The sequence below is a fragment of the Schistocerca americana genome, chromosome 8, assembly GCF_021461395.2.
Source record: "Schistocerca americana isolate TAMUIC-IGC-003095 chromosome 8, iqSchAmer2.1, whole genome shotgun sequence".
Lineage (NCBI taxonomy): Eukaryota > Metazoa > Arthropoda > Insecta > Orthoptera > Acrididae > Schistocerca > Schistocerca americana.
The window spans coordinates 193,610,736-193,638,614 of record NC_060126.1 but is presented as its reverse complement, the minus strand read 5'-3'; the positions used below and the strand labels follow the sequence as shown (position 1 = coordinate 193,638,614).

General features: G+C 39.0%; 1 protein-coding gene across 5 annotated transcripts in view; it reads right to left on the bottom strand.

The window, feature by feature from the left end:
* LOC124625801 (protein sex-lethal-like) overlaps nucleotides 1-27,879 on the bottom strand; it is a 96,854-nt gene that overhangs the window by 56,898 nt on the left and 12,077 nt on the right. For all 5 annotated transcript variants that reach the window (XM_047149261.1, XM_047149265.1, XM_047149262.1 and 2 more), the window contains exon 3: nucleotides 6,925-7,100. In XM_047149261.1, coding sequence (XP_047005217.1) covers nucleotides 6,925-7,100 — 176 coding nt within the window. The remainder of the gene's footprint in view (nucleotides 1-6,924; nucleotides 7,101-27,879) is intronic.

Here is a 27,879-nt window from a genome sequence, read left to right as displayed (position 1 = left end):
CGTGGGAATACAGCATATACCATAACTCAACAAAAGAATGAATTATGTACAACTGTACTATACCCTTCTTGAAAATGGAAAGGGCTTGAACTTTTTTCCAGTTGCTAGGACCCATCGCTGCTCCAGTAACCTATAATATACTACTGCTAGAAGTGGAGCAAATTCTGTTGCATTACTGCTGTACAATCTCACACATAACAAGTCCAGGTGGCCCACCACGATCGAGCTCTTTTAGTTGATATTTTTCCATTTTGGCACTCTTGAGAGGTTGGAAAGAAGGAACTGTATGGCGATCTCCACGGCGAAACAGTTCTGGAAGAATGACTTCAATATTTCAGCTTTCTCTCCATCACCTTCCGTTTTGGTGCCAGTATGGTCACTGAATTGCTGAATGAATGTTTTCAATCCACTTACTGACTTTATATAACACAAGTTATTTGGCAAAATTTCACTCTCAAATTCACTGAATGCTTCTTGCATTGCTCTCTATGTAGTTATTTTTGGTTCATTCAGCTTTTATTTGTAAACTAAACTTTGACTTTGCTTAAGTCTGTGATGAAGCTCTCCTTGATTTTGCAGCAACTTTCTAACATGCATTTTCCATGCCCTTAAAACTTTGCTCAGCACATAGTGATATAAAACAGCTAAGCACATACTGTTATAAAGCATATTGAACAACAATTTTGAATCTTATCCATTTGTGCATCACAGCTTCATCACCTGACATGATTACTTGATGTTTACTACAGGTATTCATGTACTCTGCCATTTGTACCCTGTCACTCTTGTTAAGTAAAAATATTACCTTTCTCAACAAGCTTTGTAAGACCCATCCTCATTGAGGCTATTGCAACCTTGTAAGCACTGATGCCCTACTACATGTTAACCGATTCAAAACACTGGGGTCTGTTTGTTGTTACGAGGTCTAAAACACTGCTCTTATGAAGCATTTCTCTAACTGCTTGAAGTAATTTGCATACAATACATTCAGAATAATCTCACACAAATCCCTGTCTCTGACACCAGGTTTAATCGCATGACTCTCCGATACAATAGATGGCAAATTGAAGTCTTGCCTTATCACAAAAACGTTAACATGAAACTTACTCGCAACATTCTGCAGGTTTTCCCTGATGCGCTCTGCTACTAAGGCTCCTGATATAGGCGGCCTATAAATGCATCTAATTACCATGTTTGTACCTCCTTTCATGTTTAACTTTATCTAAATTATTTCACAGTAGCTGATAGTGTCCAAGTATTTATTTACTTCGCATTCGTGGAATTTATCTTTGACTTATAAAGCTTCTTTGTATGCTATTTTTGAAGAATTATGAGAGCGGACACAAACGAACAGTTTGTTTGCTTCACCGACAAGAGAGAGAGCCACGTAGAACTGGCAACCAACTAACACTAAGGTCCATGTCCACAACACAACGTTTCTGGCCTTGTGCTTTGTTTATGGTCACGATAAAAACTCTCTTGCTTGTGCCACTAACCATCAAAATTTCTGCTTCCGTAATGTTACGTTGGAGAGGAGTACCTACTGGCTGCTTATAAATAAAGTGCAGCTATTCATGGAGGTACAGTGTGAGCTGTAATTATCATATGGCAGTGAAACTTGGTAGACATCCTAATGCATTAATATAGAATCTATTTCCATTGGAAAAAAATTACTTTCAATTTTGGCCATCAGGTGCAAATTTGGCACTATACAGCATCTCACTGACATCTCTAATGTTCATACTGAATGAAGTGTGTAAGTGGCACTTAAAAATAAAATCAACATTATGCCTTTCTCACTTGTTTGACCTTTTCTGCTCAGGTCTCCTTCCTAATCCATCACCTACAGAAACATTTATATATGCCTCTCCCGCATTCACAGAGCCAGATTTGCATCTGGTGGCCAAATATTTGAACTAATTTTTTTCCAGTGTAAATCAGTTCCTTATTAATGCATTAGAATGTCTACCAAGTTTCACTGCCATATAATAAGTGTAGCCCACACTGGACCTCTGTGCGTAGTAGCACTTTAATTATAACCTCCCAGTATTAGCCTCTGTCAGTGAAGAACTCTGAGAAGTGAGATGATGCATGATGCTCTCAATCAGTGTTACATCATATCTCACTCTTGGAAAGATATACCAAAGAGCAAGTTAAAGCCTGATGTTCTCAAGCCAGAGCAAGTCTTTCCGCATGTCACTGGATTCTCGAGACCATATATTCATAGTGTTTTAGCTGTTCTGTTGCATTCAGAATGACTCTACTGTTTTCTAAGCATATTTACTTATACACAGAACCAAATCAAAATGTTATGAGTAGGCCCACAAACCACAAAGAAAACTTAACAAATTTGTTAACCCTAGCAAAGAATGTAAATGAAACACATCAAAAGGAATAAACCAATGTCATTTTTAATACACAAAGCAAAACCAGTGACTCCGTGTATCGCAGCCAAGCGAATTCGCACTTAGTTTCACAGTCGTAAAGACAAGACTGCATAAACTTCTGAAAATACATCTGTCACTGAGTTGAAAAAACTAACAGCACCACCTATAGGTTCTTTGGTGTACTGCACTGTGAGCAGATTTTTTAGATAAAGACTGTAAACGATGATACTTTTTAATTCATGTTCTGATTTTCATGAAATAAAGTCGTGGGCCAAGCTATACTTAAGTTACCTGTGAAATCCCATTTTTTGAGATAGTGTGTTCGTGTGTTCAAACAGATAGACAGACATAGCAGTTTTGTTATTAGTCTACATTTGGAATCTGTAATAATGTCACTAAACACCATCAAACCTTTCACGGCAATAAATGGGCTGTGACCATGGGCATTTAACCTGTTCTTGCAATACAAATTCATTGGTACTTAACCTATTCTTGCAATACATATTCCAATCTCAACTCAGGATTTTGCTACCATCATAACATTGTTACTAAGCAGGTCATATTACCTATAATAAGCAGTACTAATATCACACTAGTATTTTCTCTTTATGATTTGCAATGACAAACATTGTCTGAGAGTAATGTGGATGATCTATCAAGCAATTCATCATCGGTGATCCTAAGGAGAGCTTCCTCTTAACATAAAAAAATAAAATAAATAAAAAAAAATTAAAAACAGCCCACATACTCAGCTATCTGCTGACATTGTGCTGTGCTCAACAGACCTATTTGCGTGTATGTGTGTGTGTGTGTGTGTGTGTGTGGGGGGGGGGGGGGGGGGGGGGGGATGCTCCATAACTCTCTGGTTGATAACAGGTGTCAAGAAATTCACACATGAATTATCACAAAACTGCCTGAGCCACTGGTTGAGACCCCCCCAATCAGCACAAAATCAGAGAATCTTCTCTGGTATGATGCTGCAAACTATGAACCTTGTTTGCACCCCATATACAATGCTAGTCCAGCCAACCACTTGAAGGAACAAAGGATAGCCTCAGAACTCTAGCAGGAAGCATCATTCATGCAGGTATGAGCTATGATTTGCAGCTGGTAACATCCTGTGTGTTCAACAGACATCTTCACATCTCACTTGAGACGTCCTGTAAACGTAAAGGGTGCACACTGGCTTCTTTTGCCAACTTGCCTGCTTTTTCCCTGAGGAGCTTCATTACCCATTTAACGCTGGAACTCCTGATAATCAACATACACACTGCCCGTGCCTGTCTCGACATGGCTGGAAAACTGGCAACTTGCTCAACATAAAGTAATCCTCTGCTGGCTCAGCTATGTTATCAATGCAGGGCAGCACCTCATACCAGTTGTGAAGGCATAACGGGGCAGCTGTGTAGCCGGTTCCAGAGATACATGAACCTGTCACTCTGGCACTCACCCTTTAAGTGAGGATAAACCATGAACTGGTCAGATGTGGTGCATCGGAAGACACAACAACACTGGGATTCCCAAAAGCACCGAAAGGCACTCCAATATCATTGTAGCTCAGAAAAGTGGCCTGAAGCCTATAACCCAGTGATAGTTGACCTGGTCCCTACCACCCACTGGTGGGCATTCCAGCTTGCATGGTGGGCAACAGACAAGAGGGATTTGAAAAACATTTACATCTGGTCTTCATAAAATTTTGACAAAGTATTTGGTAAGTAATTATTATTATATGCTTTAACTTGCTGTAAATCTGCTTTATAAATTTTATATAGTACAGTTACTTCCTCACTTTATAAATCACCATTACAGTGGAACTGATGGGCAGTTAGAAAACTTTACTACAAACAGAGATACAGAAGTGGGCACTTTACTACAAACAGAGATACAGAAGTGGGCAAGTAGGTAAAAAAGGTTGACTACCCCAGCAATAAACCATAGCCAACATCGCTTCTTAAGCCAAGTCTCCTTGTGTTCATACATAACAAGTGCAGTCACTATCCATCTCAAATTACTTTTCAGACATAAGAAATTTTAAAGTGATCTGCATAAATGAACACTGGCATATGAAATACTGCATGGTAACTTTAAATAAACTAAGAAATTTCCTTGTTGCCTATTGCTTTTGTAGATGCAACAAAATCCATGGATTTACCTGCTTCTCATGAAAAGCCTCACCGAACTAGAAAGTTGCAAATAAATTTCATTTGCTAAACAACAAATCTGTATTTGAAATTTATTGTGTGGAATTATAAACAGACTCTATTACAATTATGTCCTTATATAGGACTCAAGGAAGGGAATTAAAAAGATTTTTACCTAAACCTCAAAAGGCAATCACAAAAACTAAAAAAAGACAATAAAAAGAAATTTTGACAGCTGCCGATCTTAACATGGATGCGACAAGCATAGTTCCTCAGAAAAGTAAGAACATGATATGCCAAGCATATTATATACCAGTTCTGTTGTGTGCTGCAGAAATCTGAGCCCTAAAATAAAGCGGGGACAAAAAAAAGTGTGATCAATTGAAATGAAGCTTTTGAGAAGTTGGATAGGTGTAATGAAAATGGGAAAGATGAGAAATGACAGTGTTATGTAGGTGCGGAACCTCTACAACAGAAAGAAGGAAGTAATGGTTCCAAAAGTGAGGACAGGAGCATCACTTTTATGTATCGGCAATACTAAACATTTCTCTTCCTGAAAGTTAGTACTTGCCAACATTCCTGTCTCATAAGTCATTAAATCAAACAATTTCATCTGTATAGAACGTGACAACAAAATTTTGACTCTGGTGCAATGACTGTCAGAACAGTTGTATTTTCATACAATCCATTTACTCTTTTACATTTTCTCTCTTAACTTCAGTCAGTCGAATAGTTTTCTCAACTCTATTTTCCATTCCAGATGGTCCTAGCATGTAAAACTATGCCCTTTCTCTGTGATGGATTTCTATCATAACGGAGTACTAAGCAATTTTGGTGGTTTGTAGTACCCTGGCTATCTTACGACCTCTGCTTACAATAAGAGTGTTCCATTCAATCAGTGCGTGATAAATTTCAGATGTTCACATTCTATGGCTTTCTGTACATGTTCCTTAACAGAAAGCATTAGATGCATGAACATTAACCTCCACCTTGTGAATAAATAGTGACTTGGCATACTGAATTTCTATTTGCAGTCTTTTTCACCGTTATGAATATCTATACTCTGCAAACCACCAGAGGTAGATGGCAGAGGATTAGTCCCATTGTACCAGTTGTTATGGTTTCTTCCCACTCTATTCTGTTCATTCCATTCAAGCACAGATTTAGATCTTCCTGTGGCAATATGCATTTCCAAAAAAAACTCATTATAAATTTAATAACAGAAAATGTAAAATGTTGCAGATGAACATGAGAAGTCATCTTGACACTATAACTCATCAAAAAAATGTCGTAACAGTTTACAAACCAAACAGCTACTTTGCATCACAATCTGAATGGATCTATTTCATGAATATCTGTGACAATTGCTTCTTGCTGTCACACTTTACTGAAATATCATTTACATCAATTTACATTAATACCAGTACATTTTCCTTTGCAGCAGTCATCCATCCAACACTATGTTCACATAGATGAAGGACCAAATACAGTTTCCTTTCAATCAAGAGATGTCATTACAAGCACTTCATAAGAGGACACTATATCAGGTCTGGTTTGAGCACTTCATGGTATAACATTTGAAAAATGTTTTAACAAAGTTTCAGAATAGATTGAGCATTAAGATCAAATCCTGGGATGAATCAGATGATGATTGGCAGCACATATAATCAGTTTCGGGGTAAAAATTTCAAACACTTTCTGAAAGCAATTCATGAAACTACTTAGAAAATCAATTCACAACACATTTCATTTCAATATATCACCTAAGATATATTTTCTGCAGCACTGTACGGCTCAGTACAAGAAGCATTAGTAAATATTTGTGGAGCCACAAAGGTGATTAAACATCTTAATATAAAAAAGTCTTTACGGCATTTTAGATTCTGTGACGCTTTATCAGCTCTATTCAATTTTCTTTTCCATTACATTTACAAGTACAAAAATTTATGGACCAGAAGGTACTTAGGTATTCTTGCATACATGTGCAAACTTTAACACAATGAAGTGTAGTCTAGGCTACTGTGATTGTTGCCTCTACAAAACTTTTGTACCAACAAAAGAAACAGATACTAGATCGTGCCAGTTAGGATACACTATTACATTGCCCCAAATCCCATAAATGGTCTAATCAAATTGCAAACCAAGGCATAAGCTACTATTAATTTACACTTGCAAATGTCGACCTATTTTGTGAACTTGGACTATGATACCATGGTTTTTCAGTTTCTGTTGGGCATCCTAGTGATGCCACTGGAGACAGCTCTGTATTTTCAATTCAAACAAATGTACATTAAAGTGAAGTCAGGAATTATTAAAGTATTTATAGAAAGTAGTAGTAAAGATTTTCCCGCATGCCAGAAAGAAAGACAATAAAGAAAATTAAAATAAAAGCTTACCGTGGCAAGTTTGTTACATAGAGATTCGTATCTTTAATATCATAACCAGATGGTCGTGCAAAAGAAACTTTCAATCTTTTATTCTGCACCTGGAATCCATTTAGTGTTGCGATGGCACGAATAGCATCCTCAGGTTTTTGGTAATTCACAAAACCAAAACCATAGCTGTATCCAGTCTGCAACACAAACATCCATTACATAAAATAAAAATATATTATCATACATAAAATCCTCATCATGTTATTACAATTAGAAAAGAATATGAACAAACTAGACTGTTCATACAAGCCATTTCTCTATTCTCTATGAGATAAACCAATCACTTTTTCCTTGTGCCACAATTGAATGAAACAGGGTCTGCAGAGTAGCATCTGCTAATGAAATAGTCTCCTTTGCCACATTTTTCAGAAGCCGGAAAGTACGAGTGGGTGAATATGTTAACTAACGTATTTCCTATTTTACTATGAAGTGGAAATCATTACTCAAAATTTAGCATAATTTACCTATTTTAAGTATGATATTTACTCGATTATAAGATGATGCTTCTTCCCAAATTCGTCATTGGTAAAATACAGTCATCTTATACTCATAGATAAAACTACTGCTGCTTAGGTCAACATTTATCTATTGTTTAATACATTAATTCAGGAGTTGTCTTTCATTTAAATATGAAACTTTGGCTGGTCAGGTCATGTGCAGATTTATTATGAAGAATTCAGAAGAGTGGGCCTGGGCATGCAATACTCCGTTCAAACAGGCTCAAGATTTTCCGATATACCAAAGCACTCCATACGGTATCAACCTTGCCTGAACAATCATGTGACATTTGAGTTGCATGGCATACTGCAAGGGAGCCTATGGACTAGTCACTACAATACTCTATCGCGCTGCTTAAAATCTGACAATTCTGTGAAAGACAGGAGGAAATAGCATTACATTCTGCCATATTACAAACTACTGTTCTATTTGAACACGTTTGCAGTTCTTATATATTTATGGATACGGAATGCAAACTTTTGTGCTGCTTTTTAAGTACAGCTTACATTCAAAGTCAAGAATGTAGTCGTTAAAAAAAACATTAATTGATTCTGAACCCAAGTCAATATTTAGTTTGGTTGTGCAAGAGTTTAACAATTTACCAAATGGTTTGCACATGAGAAATTCGGATGTTGTTCACATATTAGAATTATTATGTAGTATTCTGCCTAGTGGCAGGTGCATGTCTTTGTATGAATTTCTGACAATAATGTTTTCTGTCTACAGCTTGCGCCTTCAGTCTGCAGTATACTTCCATATTTAATGTCATCCAGATGTTCAAACCTTCTTCCTTGGACTGTAGTTGTTCTGATCTTCCTATTGATGACATTGTGTGTGAGCCCATCATGCCTAAGTATGCATCTGATCCAGATGACTTTCCTCTACAGCAGTGGTTGCTAGCCTTTCTGACAACAGCATTACCCCCGAGTGCAATATGATATTAGCTATTTATTCCCATCCACACTGTCACCAACATTAGCACCTACATAAATTTTAGAGTGAAAAAAAACTTCCGTTGATCACTCATTTTAAAATCACGAAAGATAAGCAACGTTTAGTTTTTGCGAAACACCTGTGGTCTTATTAAACCATGAACTATTGAGTCAATGAGACTATTGATACTGTACATTTCCAACAACATTTTTTAATAGAATGATGACGCATTTGTCAAGCACAACATGAGTGCTACCTGCAACTCCTCCTCAGAAAAGAAAGCTAATTGTCAAGGGCTGGACACTCGATACAAAACATGCTTCCCCTGTACTACTATTCTCACTAGTGACAATTGCTCACTCAACCCCATTTGAAATCAACCGAATCAAAATATGTGCACTAAACTTAGGCCCCTGTTTGTTTGTCACTTGATTGCTGGCCTCGTTACTTCTAAACTGGCAGAAATTTAAAGACTTCAGGCTGCCAGTACTTCATGTCAGACCACTGTCACTAAATAATAATAATAATAATAATAATAATAATAATACAGTATAAGCCCTGCAACAGGTACTGGTCATTACGAAGGGAATAATGAAGCAATTTCCAGTTTATCCTGGCAACTACCTACAATCCTGCAACAGGTATTTTCATGAGATATTTAAGCAAAAGTGAAGTACAGGTCGCCGTCACAGGTGCATGGTACTATGTACAGAATGCATGTGTAGTGGTAGGGCAATGTGAGGAAGAGGAAGAAGAAGAAGAAGAAGAAGAAGAAGAAGAAGAAGATGATGATGATGATGATGATAATGATGATGATGATACATTCATTTCACAAGTTGTAACCTCCATCATATTGCGTCACACATTAATGCTAGTATTTGAAGAAAATGTAATTGTTGATAACTTATGTAATCAGTATTATAGCCTTGCATGAAACAGAGATTAAATTATTTTTGAAAGTCCATTACCATAAAACTCCTTTGTTTTCATCATTCAGAAAATTACATTTTACCCGTAAGGGGATAATTTACCCCAGGCTGTGAACCACTGCTCTAAAGAACTGTATTCAGAATAATTTTCTTCTCTCCTCCTCTTCTCAGTACATAGTAATGTGTCACCAGATCTGTTCACTTGATCTTCTCTATTCTTCCCCGGCACCACATTTCTAAACTTTCCAGGTTATTTTTTCTTCATTCTTCTCATGGTACATGTCTCTGCTCTGTACAGGCCAATGTTCCACCAGTTTCTTCCTTAATTCCAAGCCCAAGTTGCCGGTCAGCAGAGTCCTATCCTTGTTTCATGGGGACTTGGCCATAGCAATTCTTGCTCAAATTTCATTTGTGTAGTGGGCATTCTTTGTCAGCAAGCTTTCCAAGTACTTGCACTGTATCACATTCTCCAGTTCAGCAGTTATCTTCCTCGAAGGTTCCTCCTGTTTTGATATCCACATAACCTTCGATTTCTCAATGTTGAATTCCATGCCATATTTCGTTTCAGTTCCCACCAACCATCATGTATGTGTTACAGCTGTCTTTGATTTTTGGTGACCACTGTTAGGTCACCTGCATACTTGATGGTGCTGATGAGTCGTCGTCCTATCCTGAAGTTTCCACATCCTTTCAAAGCTTCTCTCACCAACCATTCTCCATACAGTTTGAAGAGACTCAGTGACAGACAACATCCTTGCCTGACTCCTCTTCCTATTTCCACAGTGTTTATTTCTCCGCAATTTAGTTGCACCTTTACCCTTTGTCCCAAGTACAAGTTGAAAATACCACATAAAAACATTATCAGCTTTCAATCAACTTTAGAGCAAGATGGCGACATTCAGGAGAAACCAGAATGAGCACTTATTGGGAATTAATTGTTTAACAATGAAATAAATCATATTAAACTAACTGTAATTGTTATCATGAGGCTTAAGAACAGTGGCAAGACCTTTTGTGGAAATACACTCCAATCAAAATTACTTTGAGACTGATGTTTCAACAAGTCGAGTGGTAGGGGTCAGCCACTAGCCAACCATAGTTCCTTCTCGAGCAACACACATTCACTGTGTTGCTAGCTTTGTGGGTACCCACTGCCATTGCAATCTGCCATCCGCAAAGTACTCTTAATTGAAATACAGCACCAACAGACATCACTAGATTGTGGGGTGAGCGAAAGTTTGAGAACAGAACTGAATCATGACTGCAATCTTTTATTTACATATTAGTTACTGTTACTGCAAATGAAACACACACCAGAAGACATTTCAGACCATGTTTCACAGTTACTCAAGTACAGCATTACAGAAAGGTTTCAAGGAGAACAGTCATGCCAGCTTGGCTGAGAACTAGGGTGAATGTGGGGAGGGAGTGGTGATCAGGCAACAGACTTCATCATAGTGTCAACCATGGGAATTTTTGTCGTATAATTTGACTTTTTATGAACAGCTACAATGTTTACACTGTAGTTTGCTGGAATCCATTTGTAGTTGGAATGAACTGACTTTAAAATAGGACAGATACTCAAGAATACTATACATTTCTGCACGAGACAGTAGAAGTCTAGACAGGTGCCAGTGGCTACTTAGGTGATGCGTGCATGTTGTTGATTCTCACCATAAGGCATGATGAGAGCAAAAGAAGTGTGTCAACTACTGGTTCCACGCAGCCCATAAGAGAGCAAAGGGCAGACTATATCCTTGGAAGCAAGACACAATTTGACACTCTCAGCTCAGTATAGAAGAGAAATTTGCTATGGTGTCACAAAAAAGGGCTGTGTTCTCAGTCCCACTGTAACCACAACCTCACCTATTGCAACATATTTGGAAGAAACAACCAAATATTTGGTTCAATGAAGATTTAAATTTCACTGTGTGCTACTTGGATGAGAATGATTGGTTATTACTGTCATTATTATTAAAAATAGTGATAGCATAGACAACAGGCCCTGTAAGCAAAAGATGTAGTGAGGATAAAAATTAATGTAAATCATTTCTTTTTGTTTATTTTACTTCCCTGTCTTATGAAAATGTAAACAAGCAATAAATAGCATAAATTTAGAATTGGTAAATGTTATATAAGAGTCGAGGGACATGAAAGGGAAGCAGTGGTTGGGAAGGGAGTGAGACAGGGTTGTAGCCTCTACCCGATGTTATTCAATCTGCATATTGAGCAAGCAGTGGAGGAAACAAAAGAAAAATTCAGAGTAGGAATTAAAAGTCCATGGGGAAGGAATAAAAACTTTGAGGTTCGCCGATGACATTGTAATTCTGTCAGAGACAACAAAGGACTTGGAAGAGCAGTTGAACAGAATGGATAGTGTCTTGAAGGGAGGATATAAGATGAACATCAACAAAAGCAAAACGAGGATAATGGAATGTAGTCGAATTAAGTTGGGTGATGCTGAGGAAATTAGATTAGGAAATGAGACACTTAAAGTAGAAAGGAGTTTTGCTATTTGGGGAGCAAAATAACTGATGATGGTCGAAGTAGAGAGGATATAAAATGTAGACTGGCAATGGGAAGGAAAGCGTTTCTGAAGAAGAGAAATTTGTTAACATCGAGTATTGATTTAAGTGTCAGGAAGTCGTTTCTGAAAATATTTGTATGGAGTGTAGCCATGTATGGAAGTGAAACATGGACGATAAATAGTTTAGGCAAGAAGAGAATAGAAGCTTTCGAAATGTGGTGCTACAGAAGAATGCTGAAGATTAGATGGATAGATCACATAACTAATGAGGAGGTATTGAATAGAATTAGGGAGAAGAGAAGTTTGTGGCACAACTTGACTAGAAGAAGGGATCGGTTGGTAGGACATGTTCTGAGGCATCAAGGGATCACCAATTTAGTATTGGAGGGCAGCATGGAGGGTAAAAATTGTAGAGGGAGACCAAGAGATGAATACACCAAGCACATTCAGAAGGATGTAGGTTGCAGCAGGTACTGGGAGATGAAGAAGCTCGCACAGGATAGAGTAGCATGGAGAGCTGCATCAAACCAGTCTCTCAGGACTGAAGACCACAACAACAACAAATGTTATGTATTCCTGACAGTGTTCACCTGGGGACGAGCTGCAATGTATGATAACTGCAGAAAACTTCAAAAGCCGAAACCACTCAAAGGCATTTTATTGGATGGCCGGATTCGAGAGAGCTGTGCTCTCATCATCGGCTCTTGTAGTTTAAAATGTTTTACAACATGTTATCCACCACTGTTGCAAATCGCTTCACACTAAATCAGTGGTTCCCAACTTGTGGTTAATTACCCCCTGAGAGGTAAAACGAAATTTTCTGAGGGGTGAAAACCAAATGATTCTATTTTGTTTCAGTCATAAAACTAAATTATTTTCTAACGATCATTACTATTACCACAGTTCTGTAAGACTAATACTGATGATATAAGTTATCAATAATTACTTTTCCTCAATTAGTAGCATTAACGTGGTGGAGGTTACACATTCCTCACAGTGTCAAGCCACTACACGCATATGTTGTGCTTTGTGCCATACATTGCTGGTGGTAAAAGTGAGGCATATACGTAAGAAATGCTAAATATCTGAAGAAAATGTCTTCTCCAAGTTGTAGATAGGCCTGAGTTATACTAGCTACTTTAAGATCCTAGAAAATCACAGCAAACCATTTAATTGGCTCAGTTTTGGCCTTACTTCAGTTTTTGTGCAATTCAACTACAGTAAAACTTGCTCAAATTGGCACGTGTAGAATTCGAAAATCTGCCACATCGTACAAGTATTTCAGTCCCGACGCATTCAGTGCACTTTTACAGGCTGATTTTTTGCATAAAGCAGAACATGCCTAACCAGAAATGGAAAGCAAATCTTAGAACATATTTAATAATTCATTTATAATGTGGAAAAGAGCCTATACAGTACTATTGTACTACAGTACATTAGTTATTCACGACTCTAAAAGGACGTTACTTTTAACACCTCTCTTAAGTATCGCAAAACGAAGAAGAGGTGCAGCACAGTGCAGTGCTGCTGATGTGAACCTAAAATCACACCACTCTGTGCAACAACGAATGAGTTACACTCAGTGTCGGTACAGTACATCAAACAAAACAGTTCATTCGTCAACGTTCTGTTTGTCGGCTTTCTCGTTTTCCTCATTATTGACACATGCTGGTGCATACAGGAACATTGTTGCGCATCTATCAACACACTGCTGCAATGTGTCCAGTGAAAGAGGTGGGTATTGTTCTATTAAACAACGGTTTTACCCGGCATGATCATAATTTTCTGCCAGTTTCAGTTGACTAGTAGCGCTTTAAGAGAGAGAATAACATGACGTCAAACAAATGGTGTATACTATTACCAATTAATGAAACAATTAATGTAACTGAGGCAAGTGAAAAAGACACTCTCTCTGTGCACGAAATTATGTTGCGTTTCAAATGTGGTAAAACAAATTTATGACACTTTAAGAAATAAGGATAAGTTTTGAGACAAATGGATGAAAGGGAATGGGCAAATGAAAAGAAAGGCAAAGAAGACCGGAAATGAAGAAATTAACGAAATAGTGTGGGAATGGTTTGTAAGTGCGCAGGCAAAAAAACTTACCTTTATCTGGACCCACATTGCGGAGTGAGTCTCTGAAAGTCACTAAAGGGCTTGGAATTACGAAGTTTAAGGCATCCAGAGGATGGCTGGAGAGCTTCAAAGCTAGGCACAACATCATGTGGAATGAAGTATGTGGGGAAGCTAAGGATGAGCTAGAAAGTGTAGTAACAGAATGGAAGACAATACTCTCCAACTTAATTATGAATTACAACCCAAAAAACATGTTCAGTGACAACAAAATGTGACTGTTTTATTGTGCACTGCCTTTAAAATCGCTAGCAATTCAAGGTGCAAAGTGCACCTCCAGAAAAATGTCCAAGGAAAGACTCACAGTACTGCTGTGTGGAAACATGTTACATGAAATGGAGAAGCCACTGGTGATTGGAAGGTGGCAAAACCACATTGTTACACAAACATAGATGTCAATAAGCTTCCAGTCACATGGCGAAGCAATAAAAAGGCATGGGTGCCATCAAACGTAAAATGGCTTCGTACCCTCCAGGTTCAACTCGCCTCACACAATCCAAGGACGGGGGGGGGGGGGGGGGGGGGGGGGGGGGGGGGGGGGGGGGGGGGGGGGGGGGGGGGGGGGGGGGTATTTACACTTTCAAGTGTCATTATAGGCGATTATTGATGCAATCTCTTATTCTTAGTGTTGAAGAAGCCAAAAGTGAATTTGCTCTTGCACCATCAGTTTCTGTTCTGGATGCACTAAGTTGGACTGGCTTGGCAGTAAAGGAAATAAAACCCGAAACTGTCACCAAGTGCTTCAACAAAGTGGGGTTTGAGGGCCAAGAACAAGATACTTCAATGGCCATTGAAGATCAAGAAAATGCAGCAGCAATTGCTGAATTAATGAAAATGCAGAACATTTCATGTAATGCAGATGATTACATAAGAAGTGATGACTTTCTGTCAACTCACTCTGCTTCCACTTCAGCAACAGATTTAATAGGAATCCGCAACACAGAGGATGATGAAGAAGTAACAAAGGAGGAAGAAGAGGAGCAAAATGATGCCCCTAGAAAAATTAATATGCCTGAAGAAGCCATAGCATACATAAACGATGTTATGCAATTTGCAGCACACACAAATTCTCCCAGCTTGTGGGAACTACTGTATCATGCAAAAAATTGCCTAGAAAAAACAATTTTGAACAGCAAATCAAAACACGTTTCCCCTTTTCATATGTGGCAAAAAAAGTGAAATGTAAAGCAAATAAACATGGGAATAACATGTATGTACATACAACAATAAACGAATTTAAAGTTCAAGTAAAAATATAGAAATGCTGTGTTATTTATCAATTAGTATAATAGTCCAGTGTTCTGTTTTCCAGTGTACAGTAAATGAACTCTAACGTGCTGGAGTGAAGGTACGTAAATACAGTATATGCATAATTAAAAATTTTACTGTACTTTTGTGCATGATACCTGACAGGGTTTAAGTATCCCAGTAGTTTAGCGTAATCTGGAAACTTGTCCAATTTGGAAAACTATTTTAGTCCCAGGCAATTCTGATTTTAGCAAGTTTTACTGTATTTGTTTTGTGAACCTAGTTGGTGCCATTCTTTTACTGTGCCCATAAAATTTAAGTCATTGTTTTCTAATGTCACTTTGTATGTCTGTGTATTCTTCTATTTCCTTATTACTTCTCAGCCTATAAGTTTCACCATCAGTAATTTTGGGGCCTAATACTTTCCTAACAATCTTTCTTTCTCTTGGATTTCTTCAATAGCCCTCTCTCTATTTAAAATTAAAGTTTATGCTCCACAAAGATATTTAAGTTTTATTACAGTGCCTATGTTTACTAAATTTAGAAAGTGATTTTTTTATAATAAAAATTTGTGTTGAGCTGAATGCAGCTGCCATCTTTTGACACCGAACTTCATTTGCAGCTTTTCCAGACTGTTTTCTTGTGTGATTCTCCCAAGTACTTAAATTGTGTAACCCTTTTCATTTTTTGTGTTAAAAAACTTCAGTGCTTGTTTGTTGCATGTCATGTATGCCGTTTTTTCCAAATGATATTTGTAGTCCTAGTTTTTCTGCAACTTCTTTAAGAATTTCAATTTGTTTTTGAGCTGTGGTAATATCCCTACTTAAAATTTCCAGATCAACTTCCAAGGTGAGACAATCTACTCAATATTACTTCTACCTCACTTGATTGATTGACATGACTTTTGCTCTCACCATTCTGTAATTACCTTTTCCAAAACACAGTTAAACAGTAATGGAGAGAGTCCATCTCCCTATCTAACACCAGTCTTTGATATCAAATGAGAAATTTCTCTCATGAATTTAACTTTAGAGCTAGTGTCAGTTATCATTTCCTTAATCGTGCTAGAGTTTTACTGTCTAGCCCTTGTTCCTCTAAAATTTGGAAAAGAGATTCACAATCAACTGAGTCATAGTCCTTTTTAAAACTCCACAAATGTACATAAAATATTGTTACTAAAAATCCTTTGGTGCCAGTTTTAAATTAAGAATTTGTTGCGAACAAGATTTGTTTGGTCTAAAGCCTGCTCGGTACTCACCAATTTTACGTTCTAACTGTTCTCGGGCTCAATCAAGTAAACGTTGCGAAAGAATTTTGTATGTGACCGGGAGAAGGGAGATTTCTTTGTAATTATTAACATTGGTTCTAGTTCCTTTTTTTATGCATTGGATGAATTAGGGCCGTTTTACAGTCCTTATGTATTTTCTCAGTTTGCCAGGTATGTGCTATTAGCTGAGCAATCTCTTTTATAGTGTTCAGGCCAGCTGATTTTAGTAGTTCTGCAATTATACCATCTTCTCCAGATGCTTTATTGTTTTTAAGTCTTAATTTGTTTAGTTATTTTGGTTTTGTCAGGTTCTTTAGAGCCATGGTTGGTGTTATTAGTTTGCTGTAGTTTGAAAGTATTCTCCAGTTCTGCACAGCTGAATAGTTTTTCAAAATAATTAGCAATTTTCCTGATTTTAAGAGCCAAACTGTCATTTTCATTTTTGAAGCAAAGACTTTGATGTTGGTAACTGGTTAGCTTTGTTTTGAATATTTTATAAAAGTTTCTTACATTGTTATTTTGGAAGACTTTTTTGATTTCTAAAATTATTATTACTATTACTATTAGTGGCTGTGGTTAGACACAAAGCATTAACAGCCTGAAGTCTTCCAATTTCTGCCAGTTCAGATGCAAGGAATGCAGCAATGAACTGGTTTATGAACCGTAAGTATAGTGTGCATATTTTAACTTGATTAATTTTAAATGGGGTGCAGTGTGCAGGTCAGTCAAGTACCACAATGGAGAGGATTAAAGCAGATGAAATATGTTTTGTAACAAGTGTCTACCTCCATTTTGGGTAGTTAGCTTCCTTATCTGTGGAGGAGTTGTGGGTAGTACTTGCAACGCACCACAAATCCCATTTCCATAACATGCCTTATAGAATCAAAGATTGTGACATAAGTGACTTTTCAGTTTTACACTATATATAATAATACTAAAAACAGACAATAAACTAATAATACTTATGGTTTAACATCTTTAAAGAGGTATTTTAATTACAATTATAGTGCACTGTTGCCATTCAAGTAATCTTCTACACTATAGTAATATTTATCTTTCAGACATTTTTCCAGGTCTCTTTTGGTACCTTTTACATTTGGGCCATCCATACCTTTCCATATTTTATTTACAAATTTCATGCCCATATAGTACGGGTTTTTTTCCATATGATTTTAATCGGTGGGTGGGTAACATGTAGCTCGTTCTACATCTAGTATCATATTGATGCAAGAAGCAGTTACCCTCAAAAAATTGTGGGTTTCTTTTCATGAAAGTGAGAGTTTCATACATGTATATGCTAGGAATGCTCATTAGATCTAGTTTTACAAACAAAGGTTTATAATGTTGCTTTGGTTTTGCTCCCACCATTGCTCAGATGATTCCTTTTTTAAGTCTAAAAGCTGTAAGTAAATTTGTTTTTCAGACCACCAGAATATTATACGATACCTAATGACTGAAACAAAATATGCATTATATATAGTTTTTCTTACAGCTAAATCACTAATACTATACAAGATATTTATAATACATACAAGGCTATTCAGTTGACCCAGTATGTTGTCCACATGGTGATTCCATAACAGGTTTTTATTGACTAATACGCCAAGGAATTTGACACAGTCTGCAGTCTCTAATTTTTTTGTCCATATACCTTATTTCACTTACAGACTGTGCAGATTGTTTTGTGGTGAAATGAACACTTTATGATTTTGTAAAATTTAATGTCAAGTTATTGTTTTTGATACATGCCTCCACTTCCCCAAGTGTTTGTTCAATATGAGGAATTAGGCCTACCTCATTTTTGCAACAGACTACAGCTGTTGAGTCATCTGCATAGAGGATAGTATCAGACTGGACCTGCCATGGCATATCATTAATACAATACAGAAAAAGTAGTGGCCCTAATATTGAACTTTGTGCGACACCTAATTCAGTGTGCTTCCAGCCAGAGAGAAATTTCTTGCCACTGATGTTAATAAGTACTCTTTGTTTTCTGTTTGCCAAATATGATGACATCCAGCTAAGGGATTTGCCTTGAAAACCATAGTGTGCCAATTTTTGGAGAAGCAGGTCATGATTAACTGTGTCAAAGGTTTTGGACAGGTCACAAAAGATGCCTGACACACACATTCTACCATCAAGACATCTGCTGACTTTTGTGGCTAATTCATTTATTGCATGGACTGTGCTGCGGCCTTTTCTGAAACCATATTGATTGCATAAGATAATGCTGTTAGATGAATTGTGATTTTCGATCTGATCACATGCTGCTCTTTCAAATATTTCTGAGAAAATTGGTAACAGTGAGATTGGCCTATAGTTGCCCAATTCATTTTGTTTGCCTTTTTTATGTACTGGCCGAACTTCTGCATATTTTAATCGATCTGGAAAACATCCCACATCAAAAGATTGGTTGATTGTGAAAGAGAGTGGATATGCAATACTGTGACGGACTATTTTTATTATTTCAGTGGAAACCTCATCCCACCCCACAGATTTTGAATTTTAGAGGGACATTATGATTTTGATGACATCTGCGATGGAAACATGAGAAAACTTAAAACATGGGCAATTACTGTCTGTCGTATTGGGCTTTGTTTTTGGTGGTGAACAGTCAGCAAATTTGTTACAGTTTATGAAAAGTTCATTGAATGATTCACAAATGGCACTGGGTTCTCTAACAGCTCTACCATTTATCACTATTTTAGAAGGGCATTTTCTCTCTGCCTCACTGCCAGCTTCGCTTCTTATAACAAACCAAACAGCTTTTGATTTGTTTTTTGCATTTGAAATGAAGTTATTATTCGCAGTACATTTCGCTAGTTTAACTAGTTTGTCAAATGTTTTTTTGTATGTGCTTACATACTTAAGAAATTCAGGGCTTCGATTTACTTTTGCCTCCATATGCAGTTTCCTCTTAGTAGCACCAGACACTCTAATTCCTTTTGTTACCCATGATCTACTTTTATGGGACCTGGTCCTCACTGTTACAAAAGGGAAGCATTCATTGAATATACCCAAGAATTCAGCTAAAAAGTTATTGTAATTGTCACTTGTGGAAGTGTGTTTGCTGGCTGTCCACTTGGTTTGGCTTTCATCATTCATCCAAACACACACACACACACACACCGCACGCACGCGCACGCACACGCACGCACACACACACACACACACACACACACACACACACACACACACACACTTCAAATATCATTCATCTATCATCACTTTAAAAATAAAAGTGTTCCAAGAAAAATGTTTCATCCTAAAGATTATTTAGGTGCTGAAGTTGACGATAATGTGGGGGAGGGGAAGTGCAGGGTACTAGCTGATATCTGATTGCATTCAGAAGTAATGGTCTAAAAAAGGTTGGGAACCATTGCACTAAATCTTTGGCAGTAGCCATTAGAGGTGCCAAGCTTGCCAACAGCTTAAACATCCACGACCACATCACTGCTTTTCAGACACTATTTAGCTCAGCAATGCCACATGTCCAGAAGCAGGCCGCACATCAGAAAATGCTAATAGAAAAGGCAGTTTGTGATCTGAGGGCCAAGGACTGTATGTTGCATCATTGTCAAAACTGCCCTGGTGATGATGCAGTTAAACATTACTTAGAAGAAATATTCCAGGACAGGGATGCAGAGGAATCAATTTAATTCAAACAGTGGGTTCACAGCGACTGTGAAACAGTAGAAAATAATGTCTGAACAGTGGAGAAATTTATTGAAAAACTCTCAAGCAGGATTTGGAAGCTGACAGGCCATCATTTCACTGTAAAACATCAAATGGAATACTTGAAGTCATTGAAGACTGACTTGAAAGCAACAGGATAGTTCTGATGGACGTTGCCGAAAACTACTCATTTGCAGCCCAGGATGCTGCCCAGGACTTTCATTAGGATAATTCACACGCAACAGTACATCCAATTGTTGCTTATTATGTCGATAACATGTGCTCCTTGCAAGATTTAACTGCTGCATAATTTTCAATGAATTGCAACACAATACAGTGTCAATACGCATTTTTCGAATTTTTGGTGACGTGAACAAACGTTAGAAGCCATGGGAAATTTCCCTATGATGGAGTTGGTGGCATGACTAAACAGTTGATGCACAGGCAAGCCTCCTAAGACCTTCACCTGACAAATATCGACGCCAAAGGATCTCTTCGACTTTTGTAATCAAAATATACATGGAATTAAATGTATTTTTGTCACAAAAGCTGAAACTGAAGAAAGCAGGAAGTTTCATGTACAAACATGGCAAGAAAGCAGCACAATATCTGGTATCAGATAGCATCACCAATTTGTACCAGTTGACTCAAACGCAATTTGTGTCCGCCAAGTTGCCAATGACACGATATATTTTGTTGCTGGAAATTTCTGACAACACTATTGCATATTTGAAATTGCCTGAGCTGTCCCCTGGTTGATACATTGCCTGTATTTATGAAAACAACTGATGCATTGGAAATGTTGTTGAAGTTTCAGTTGAAGAAAACTGATGCGCTGATAAAATTTATGCATCCATCATCAGGTCCTGCTCATTCATTTTATTGAGCCACAAAGGCAAGTGATATGTTGGATTCTGGAGCAACACCTGATTTGCATGGTCCCTGCACCTTCAGTTACATCATCTTGCCTATATCATCATTTTCCAGAAACTGTGCTGAAGGAAGTGGCTTGTAAATGTAACAGAATGTGGAGACAGATTACTATCAATTAAAATCGAACTGTGAACATCAGTTTCAGAACCGTATAAGGCATCTAGTTTAGGCTTGAGAACCTATGATAAGATGCTCCATCATTGGCATGCTCAATCATTGGCTTGACAACCAGGCAGACACCCATTGGAGGCTTCAGAACCTCAGCTAAGAAACAAAATTACAGGCTTGGGAATCTAGACTAAGAAACCCACCCTAGTATTCCACAGCTGCTGTGCGTGACCCTACGGGGAGTAGAGTTGCCAGTTCAGGTTCTTGAACTGGTAGTGACAGAGTCACCATGGACCAGTGCAACAGAATACTGATAATTTCTGAATAAAAAAGGCATTAAAAGAAGTTTGGAAAAAAAAGGAAAACAGAATTTGAATATTAAAATAAAAATCCTTATTTTGACCCTTCTCTTAGGGAACTGTATGCCAATGTTAGTCAGTCAAATCCACTTTTCTAGGATGTTCAAAACATGCTCTTTCTCATGAGAGTGGTTTTAAAATGTTACTAAACAAGACTTTTGTGTGCAACGTGGGACTGAAAATACCCTAATTTAATGTTTTTGCAAAAATTGTCAACTTAACACAAAATTTGTAAAGTCACAGAAAGAGTTCGCAACTTAAATAAATTTCAAAAGAACAACTTGCAGACGCACTATGCATCACATTTGGCATCTATTACTTAATTATTTATGGAGCTACATAAAACTTTGAACTTTTAATCTTTTCAGAGTGTCAATTTTTTAGGCCAACTATAATATAATTATCTACTTATGGTGCATACAGAAATAACAGTTGCCATTAAACACAGTGGAAAAACTGTAAAAGCTAGCTAAGTTTCATGTTTTAAAACAAATACTAAGAGAGGTATTAGGTCTCAAAGTTGGTGAAATCTTACAAAGTAATGAAAAGATGAGCTGCTACTCACCATATAGCGGAGATGCTGAGTCGCAGATCGGCACAACAAAAGGACTGTCACAATATAAGCTTTCGGCTGCCAAGGCTTTTGTTGAAAACAGACACCTCCCCCCCCCCTCCCCCACACACACACAAATGCAACTCACACATTATTATCATTTATTTTCGACGAAGGCCTTGTTGGCTAAAAGCTTATATTGTGCCAGTCTTTTTGTTATGTCTATACGCAACTCAGCATCTCCGCTATATGGTGAGTAGCAACTTTCCTTTTCATTATACTGTTACATTCCATCGTGGATTTTCCATTGTTTGGTGAAATCTTAGTGTTGGCCTGTACATGGTCAGTGTATGGGGTCAAACAAATGGCTGTATCTCAACACGTAATCCACTGGAGAATCTAAAACTTAGCCACAGTTCGTTTGAGACATGTTGTACTCTACATACAAAATTTCAGCAAAATCCAAGATTGTTGAATGGGGAGCCCTAGACCACTTGACAGGGATGACACAACAGAAACAACTGTTGATATGGTCAACGGATTAGTTATGTTTTTCAAAAACATTCATTTGCCTTAAAGGAACCAGGAAACGAAAAACTGTTGAAATAATTTTTGTTGTTGTGTTCAGTCATAGCCCTTTTCTTCCTGGACAAGAATATGTATGGTTTTTATATGTCTATTGCATACTGATTGGAAAGAGAGAACATTGTTTAATCAGTTTGTCATTTATTCAGTTGTGTTTAACCCAGCAGCAAAGACATTATTTGTCTTTATTCCAATCATTCTTTGACCACTGCTTTTCAAGCTGCTCACCCTTGTGCTGAGTGAGTGTAGGTAACAGCTGAACATCAATTCAGCATTCTGTTTAAGCTTTAGTCATAGTGATTTGAAGGAGACTTTTGGGAAAGTTACGGATTTCAAATGCTTGTCCAAGTACTATATACAAACACAGAGAAAGGAGCACCACATGCAAGAGAAATTTTTGGTGGATACTGTGGAAGAATGGAAGTTACTGGTGCAGGCAACATGTCCAATCTTTCACAGGCGAAGCTCAGTGTACAGAATGTTAAGTATTTGGGTGATGGTGATAGCAAGACTTTTCAACATGTGCTACAACATACGCCATACCAAGGACAGCACATCGTAAAACTTTAATGTGTTGGCCATGTCCAAAAGAATTTATGTTCAAGACAAAGGGAAGTCCTTTAGGACCTGAAGGGGACAGAAAACTTCCTGACGCTAAGCAAACATCAAGGGATGGGAGCCTAACAGATTCTAAAGTAGGTCTGCTCAAACATATTATGGACAAACAATGTGGAAAAATTGGCTACTAATAATTTAGAAGAAATATGAAATACTGTGCGAGTTACCTTCTTTCACAAGATTGCTACGGATGGCAATTCCTATCATTCCCACTCCCCAAAGGGCTCACACTCAAGGTGTAAATATGACAGCTAGTGTAACTGGTGATGAACATAGACATGACCACCCCTAACAATGTCAGTAGTATACGCCATAAAACCTATCTATAGAAACTTAAGTTAGCAAAAACTTGCTTCCAAGGGCCTGACCAGATAGAAGGTGGACGGGTGGCATTCCCACTGTGACTCAGTACCACCCAGAACTCTAGCAACTGAATCACATTCTCCGTCAGGGACATGGAGAAAATACACCAAAGAGAAACAGAGGTCAAGAACTAAAATTTAAATGGCCTTCACCATATTGCTATGATAAAAAGTAAAAAACAGTTGACAGCCTGTGCATAGTTTGCTAAAACAGATGATAACTCAGATGGAAAATGCAAGCAGAAATGTAAACGGTTGAAAAATGGGCATTCAGTCAGAAAATGGTAGACAGTTAAAACTTGGGAACAATGTGCACAGAGTGGTGAGGGAGCCCCACTTAGCAAATGATTATGGCTAAAAAGGCAGTGCCCAATACGCAACTTACAAGGGCTGACTGAAAAGTAATGCCTCCACCTTTGTAACTCAACAGTTGGCAGCATTGGTATGCGGGAGGTACTGGCTTGTTCCGTAGCCTCTTCTCTACAACTCCAGTTGGCGGGAAGCCTTAGCACTGAACGGTTGTGTTGTTACAGTGTAAAGTATGGAACCCTGTGCAGACAGTCGGCCAATGCGATTCAAGCAACATGCAGTCACTGAATTCATGAGAGCAGAAGGTGTCACTTCAAAGGAGATTCATCAGAGAATGGAAGTGGTTTACGGTGATTGTGTTGATATGAGTACTGTGTGTAATTGGAAGAGTCAGTTTAAAGATGTTGAGGTGGGAAGATCTGACCTGCGTGACAAACAAAGAGTTCAGCGTCATGTGACAGCAATCACTGAGTTTCACAAGCAAAATGTTGACAGACTGATTCAGGATGATTGTCGTATCACTCAGAGAGAAACTGCAAGCACAATCGGCATTGCACAAGAATGTATGGGTCACATTATTGCTTTGCTTGGCTATCTGAAGATCTGTCCACGATGGGTACCCCCAGATGATGACTCCTGAAATGAAAGTGCACAGACTTGAAATTTGCCAGTAACTCCTTTCCTCCATACAGTCCAGATTTAGCACCGTCTGACTTCCATCTGTTTCCAATAATGGAAGATGATCTGTGGGGACATCATTATGCTTCTGATGAAGACGTTGAGAGAACTGTGACATTGTGGTTGCGGAAACAGTGTGTCGACTTCTAAGTGACGGCTTCAGAAAACTTGTTGGTGATTATGTGGAAAAGTGAATATTGGTAATCAAAGATCACATTCTAAGGGTTATTTCTGTGTTTTATTTATTAAAATATTCCCATCCAAACCCAGCTAAGGAAGGGGGAGGCATTACTTTTCATTTGACCCTCGTAGTTGAAATGACCTCCTCGCGGTGGGAGGGCTGAGAGGATGTCGTCCAAGCTGCTAGGAGTGGCTTATCCGAAGCATATTCCCATGAAGGGAGAACCAATGGCGATGCCAAAGTGACACCACCTCCTGACAGACAGCAACACAGAGATCATCGGAGGGAGTACTAGAACTAGTGGGCTGAGGCACGAGGATTGCAGCCTTGGCAGTAGTGTCAGCAAACTCATTTCCTGTCACACCGACGTGACCAGCATGAACGGCACAGTGGCTCCATCAAGAGTGAGCAAGTGACAGTCTTCCTGGACCCACAGCACAAAGGGATGGGCAGTGTACAGCGCACAGAGGCTTTGACAGGCACTGAGAGAGTCTGAGCAGATGACACAATTGAAAGGCCTGTGTCACCAGATGTACCCGTAACCTGATACAGGGCAAAGAGCTCTGCTGTAAATACTGAGCAGTGAGCCGGAAGCTGATACCGAAAAATGTCAGTGGCAATGACTAAAGCACACCCAACAAGACAGTCAGTCCAACAGCCATCCGTGTACACAAAGGTACAGTCGCGAAGTTCCATGCAAAGGTCATGAAACTGAAGGCAGTAGAGTGGGACTGGAGTAGTGGCCAGGAAGTGAATGAAGGCCAAGGTTAACAAGGACCAATGCACGAAGTCTAGTTGGTGAAGGGTTCACACCCACCAGGAAAGTTGCACAGAGTGAGAAGTTAAGCTGTCAGAGCAATAGCCGAAAGCTCTCCAGGAGGTAACAGAGAAGAGGAATGTGCCCTGTACTGGCGATCAAAGGAGTCATTGAAAAAGGAGGCATGGGATGGATCGCCACGCAATGCAAACGGCACATATACCCACTAAAGAGAAAGTCACGGTGGTAGGACAGCAGTAATTCAGAAGCTTCTGCATACAGGTTCTCAACTGGGCTAGTGTAAAAGGCACCAGTGGCCAAACAGATGCCACGTGGTGGACAGTATTGAGACAACATAGGAGAGATGAACATGCAGATGCATAAACAAAGCACCCAGTCTAGTTTTGAATGGATAAGGGACCGGTATAAACAGAGGAAGGTAGTTCGATCTGCACCACCCCAGGAAGTATCATTGAGGACACGTAGGACACTGAGGGGCCACGTACAACGGACTGCCAGGTAAGACACGTGGGAATACCAAGAGTTTCCTATTGAGAGCATGAGCCATAGGAAGGGAGCCGGAGATGCCTGGCAGGTGACTAACCATTAAGGGCTAATGACAATAGCAAATAGGATGACACTTAGGACAGAACCCTGAGGCACACCGTTTTTCTCGATAAAGGTGCCCAACTGGGCAGAACTCACACGGACCTGGAAAACTCAGTCTGTTAAAATTCTCAAGGAAGACGAGCAGGCGGCCACATTAAGTCCCTCATGCAGAGAGTACGGAGCATACCAGTTCTCCAGCAGGTGTAAGGGGCTTTCTCCAAATTGAAAAACATGGCCACAGTCTGGGATTTCCGTAGAAAACCAGTCATGACATGGATAGACAAAGTGACGAGATGGCCAACTGCAGAATGGCACGCCCGAAATCCACACTGTGCAGTGGTTAGTAAATTGCGAGACTCAAGCCACAATACTAGCCAGGCATGAATCATACATTCCACCACCTTGCAAACACAGATGGTGAAAGAAATGGGGCAGTAGCTAGGGGTAGTTTGCCCTTACTGGACCTAGGTATGGGTATGACAGTGGCTTCACACCAGCGTCTGGGAAATTCGCCCTCTGCCCAGATGCGATTGTACACATGAAGTACAAAATACTAAACCGCTAAAGAAAGGGGCTGCAACATCAGAGTGTGAAAGCGTCTGGCCCTGAGGAGGTGGGTCAGGATGAAGTGAGAGTATGATCTCGCTCCTTCATAGTAAAGGTGGCATTGTAGCACTCACAGTACTGAGAAGAGGAGGATATTGCTCAAGCCTCCTCCACTCGTTTCTGATGGAGAAAGGCAGGGCGATAGCGGGAAGAGCTCGAAATTTCCGCAAAATGGCAGCCCAAGGTGTTTGAGATAGCAATAGGGTCCACAATGACATCGTCTGCTACTGTCAGGCAGGAAACTGGGGAATGGATCTTGGTCCCAGAGAACTGTTGGAGGTTGGTCCACATGACAGAGGAGGAAGTGGAACTGCTAAAAGAACGAGTGAATGAAATCTAGCTAGCTTTTTTGATATCCCGAATAACACACCACACTTTGAACGCGTTTGTTTACAATGAATGGAGTTTGCCATCGTAGGATGACAATTAAAAAACACACACCTGGCCATCACAACTGGGGAAATTGTGTTCATCGAAGGGTAATCATGGAGGAGTAAAACCGCCAGTCGGCCTTAGTAAACTGCCATTTGGGTGTGCACGCAGGTGGGGTAGGAGTCAGCAAATGGACAGCACAGGGGAAATGGTTGCTCAAGTAGGTGTCAGAAAGAACGGACCACTCAAAACGATGGGCAAGGTGAGCAGTGCAGAAGGATAGGTCCAAATGGGACTAGGTGTGCGAGGAGTTGGAAAGGAATGTTGATGCTCCTGTGTTAAGGCAGAAGTGATCAAGAAGGTCAGCCAAGAGAGCACCTCTTTGACAGGTTCTGGGAGAATCCCAAAGAGGATTGTGTGCATTAAAATCACTGAGCAGCAGAAATGGGTAAGGTAGCTGCCCGATAAGCTGGAGGAAGTCTGCCCTGGTGACATCAAATGATGGAGGGGTATAAATAGTATAAAGGGAGAACGTCAGGTGAGGAAGGAAAAAGTGAACTGCAACAGCTTGAAGATGGGTAGTCAGGGAGATGGGTTGACTATGAACGTCATCCTGTATGAGCAACATGACTGCCATGAGATGAAATGCTAACCTCAGGGGAAAGTCAAAACTGAC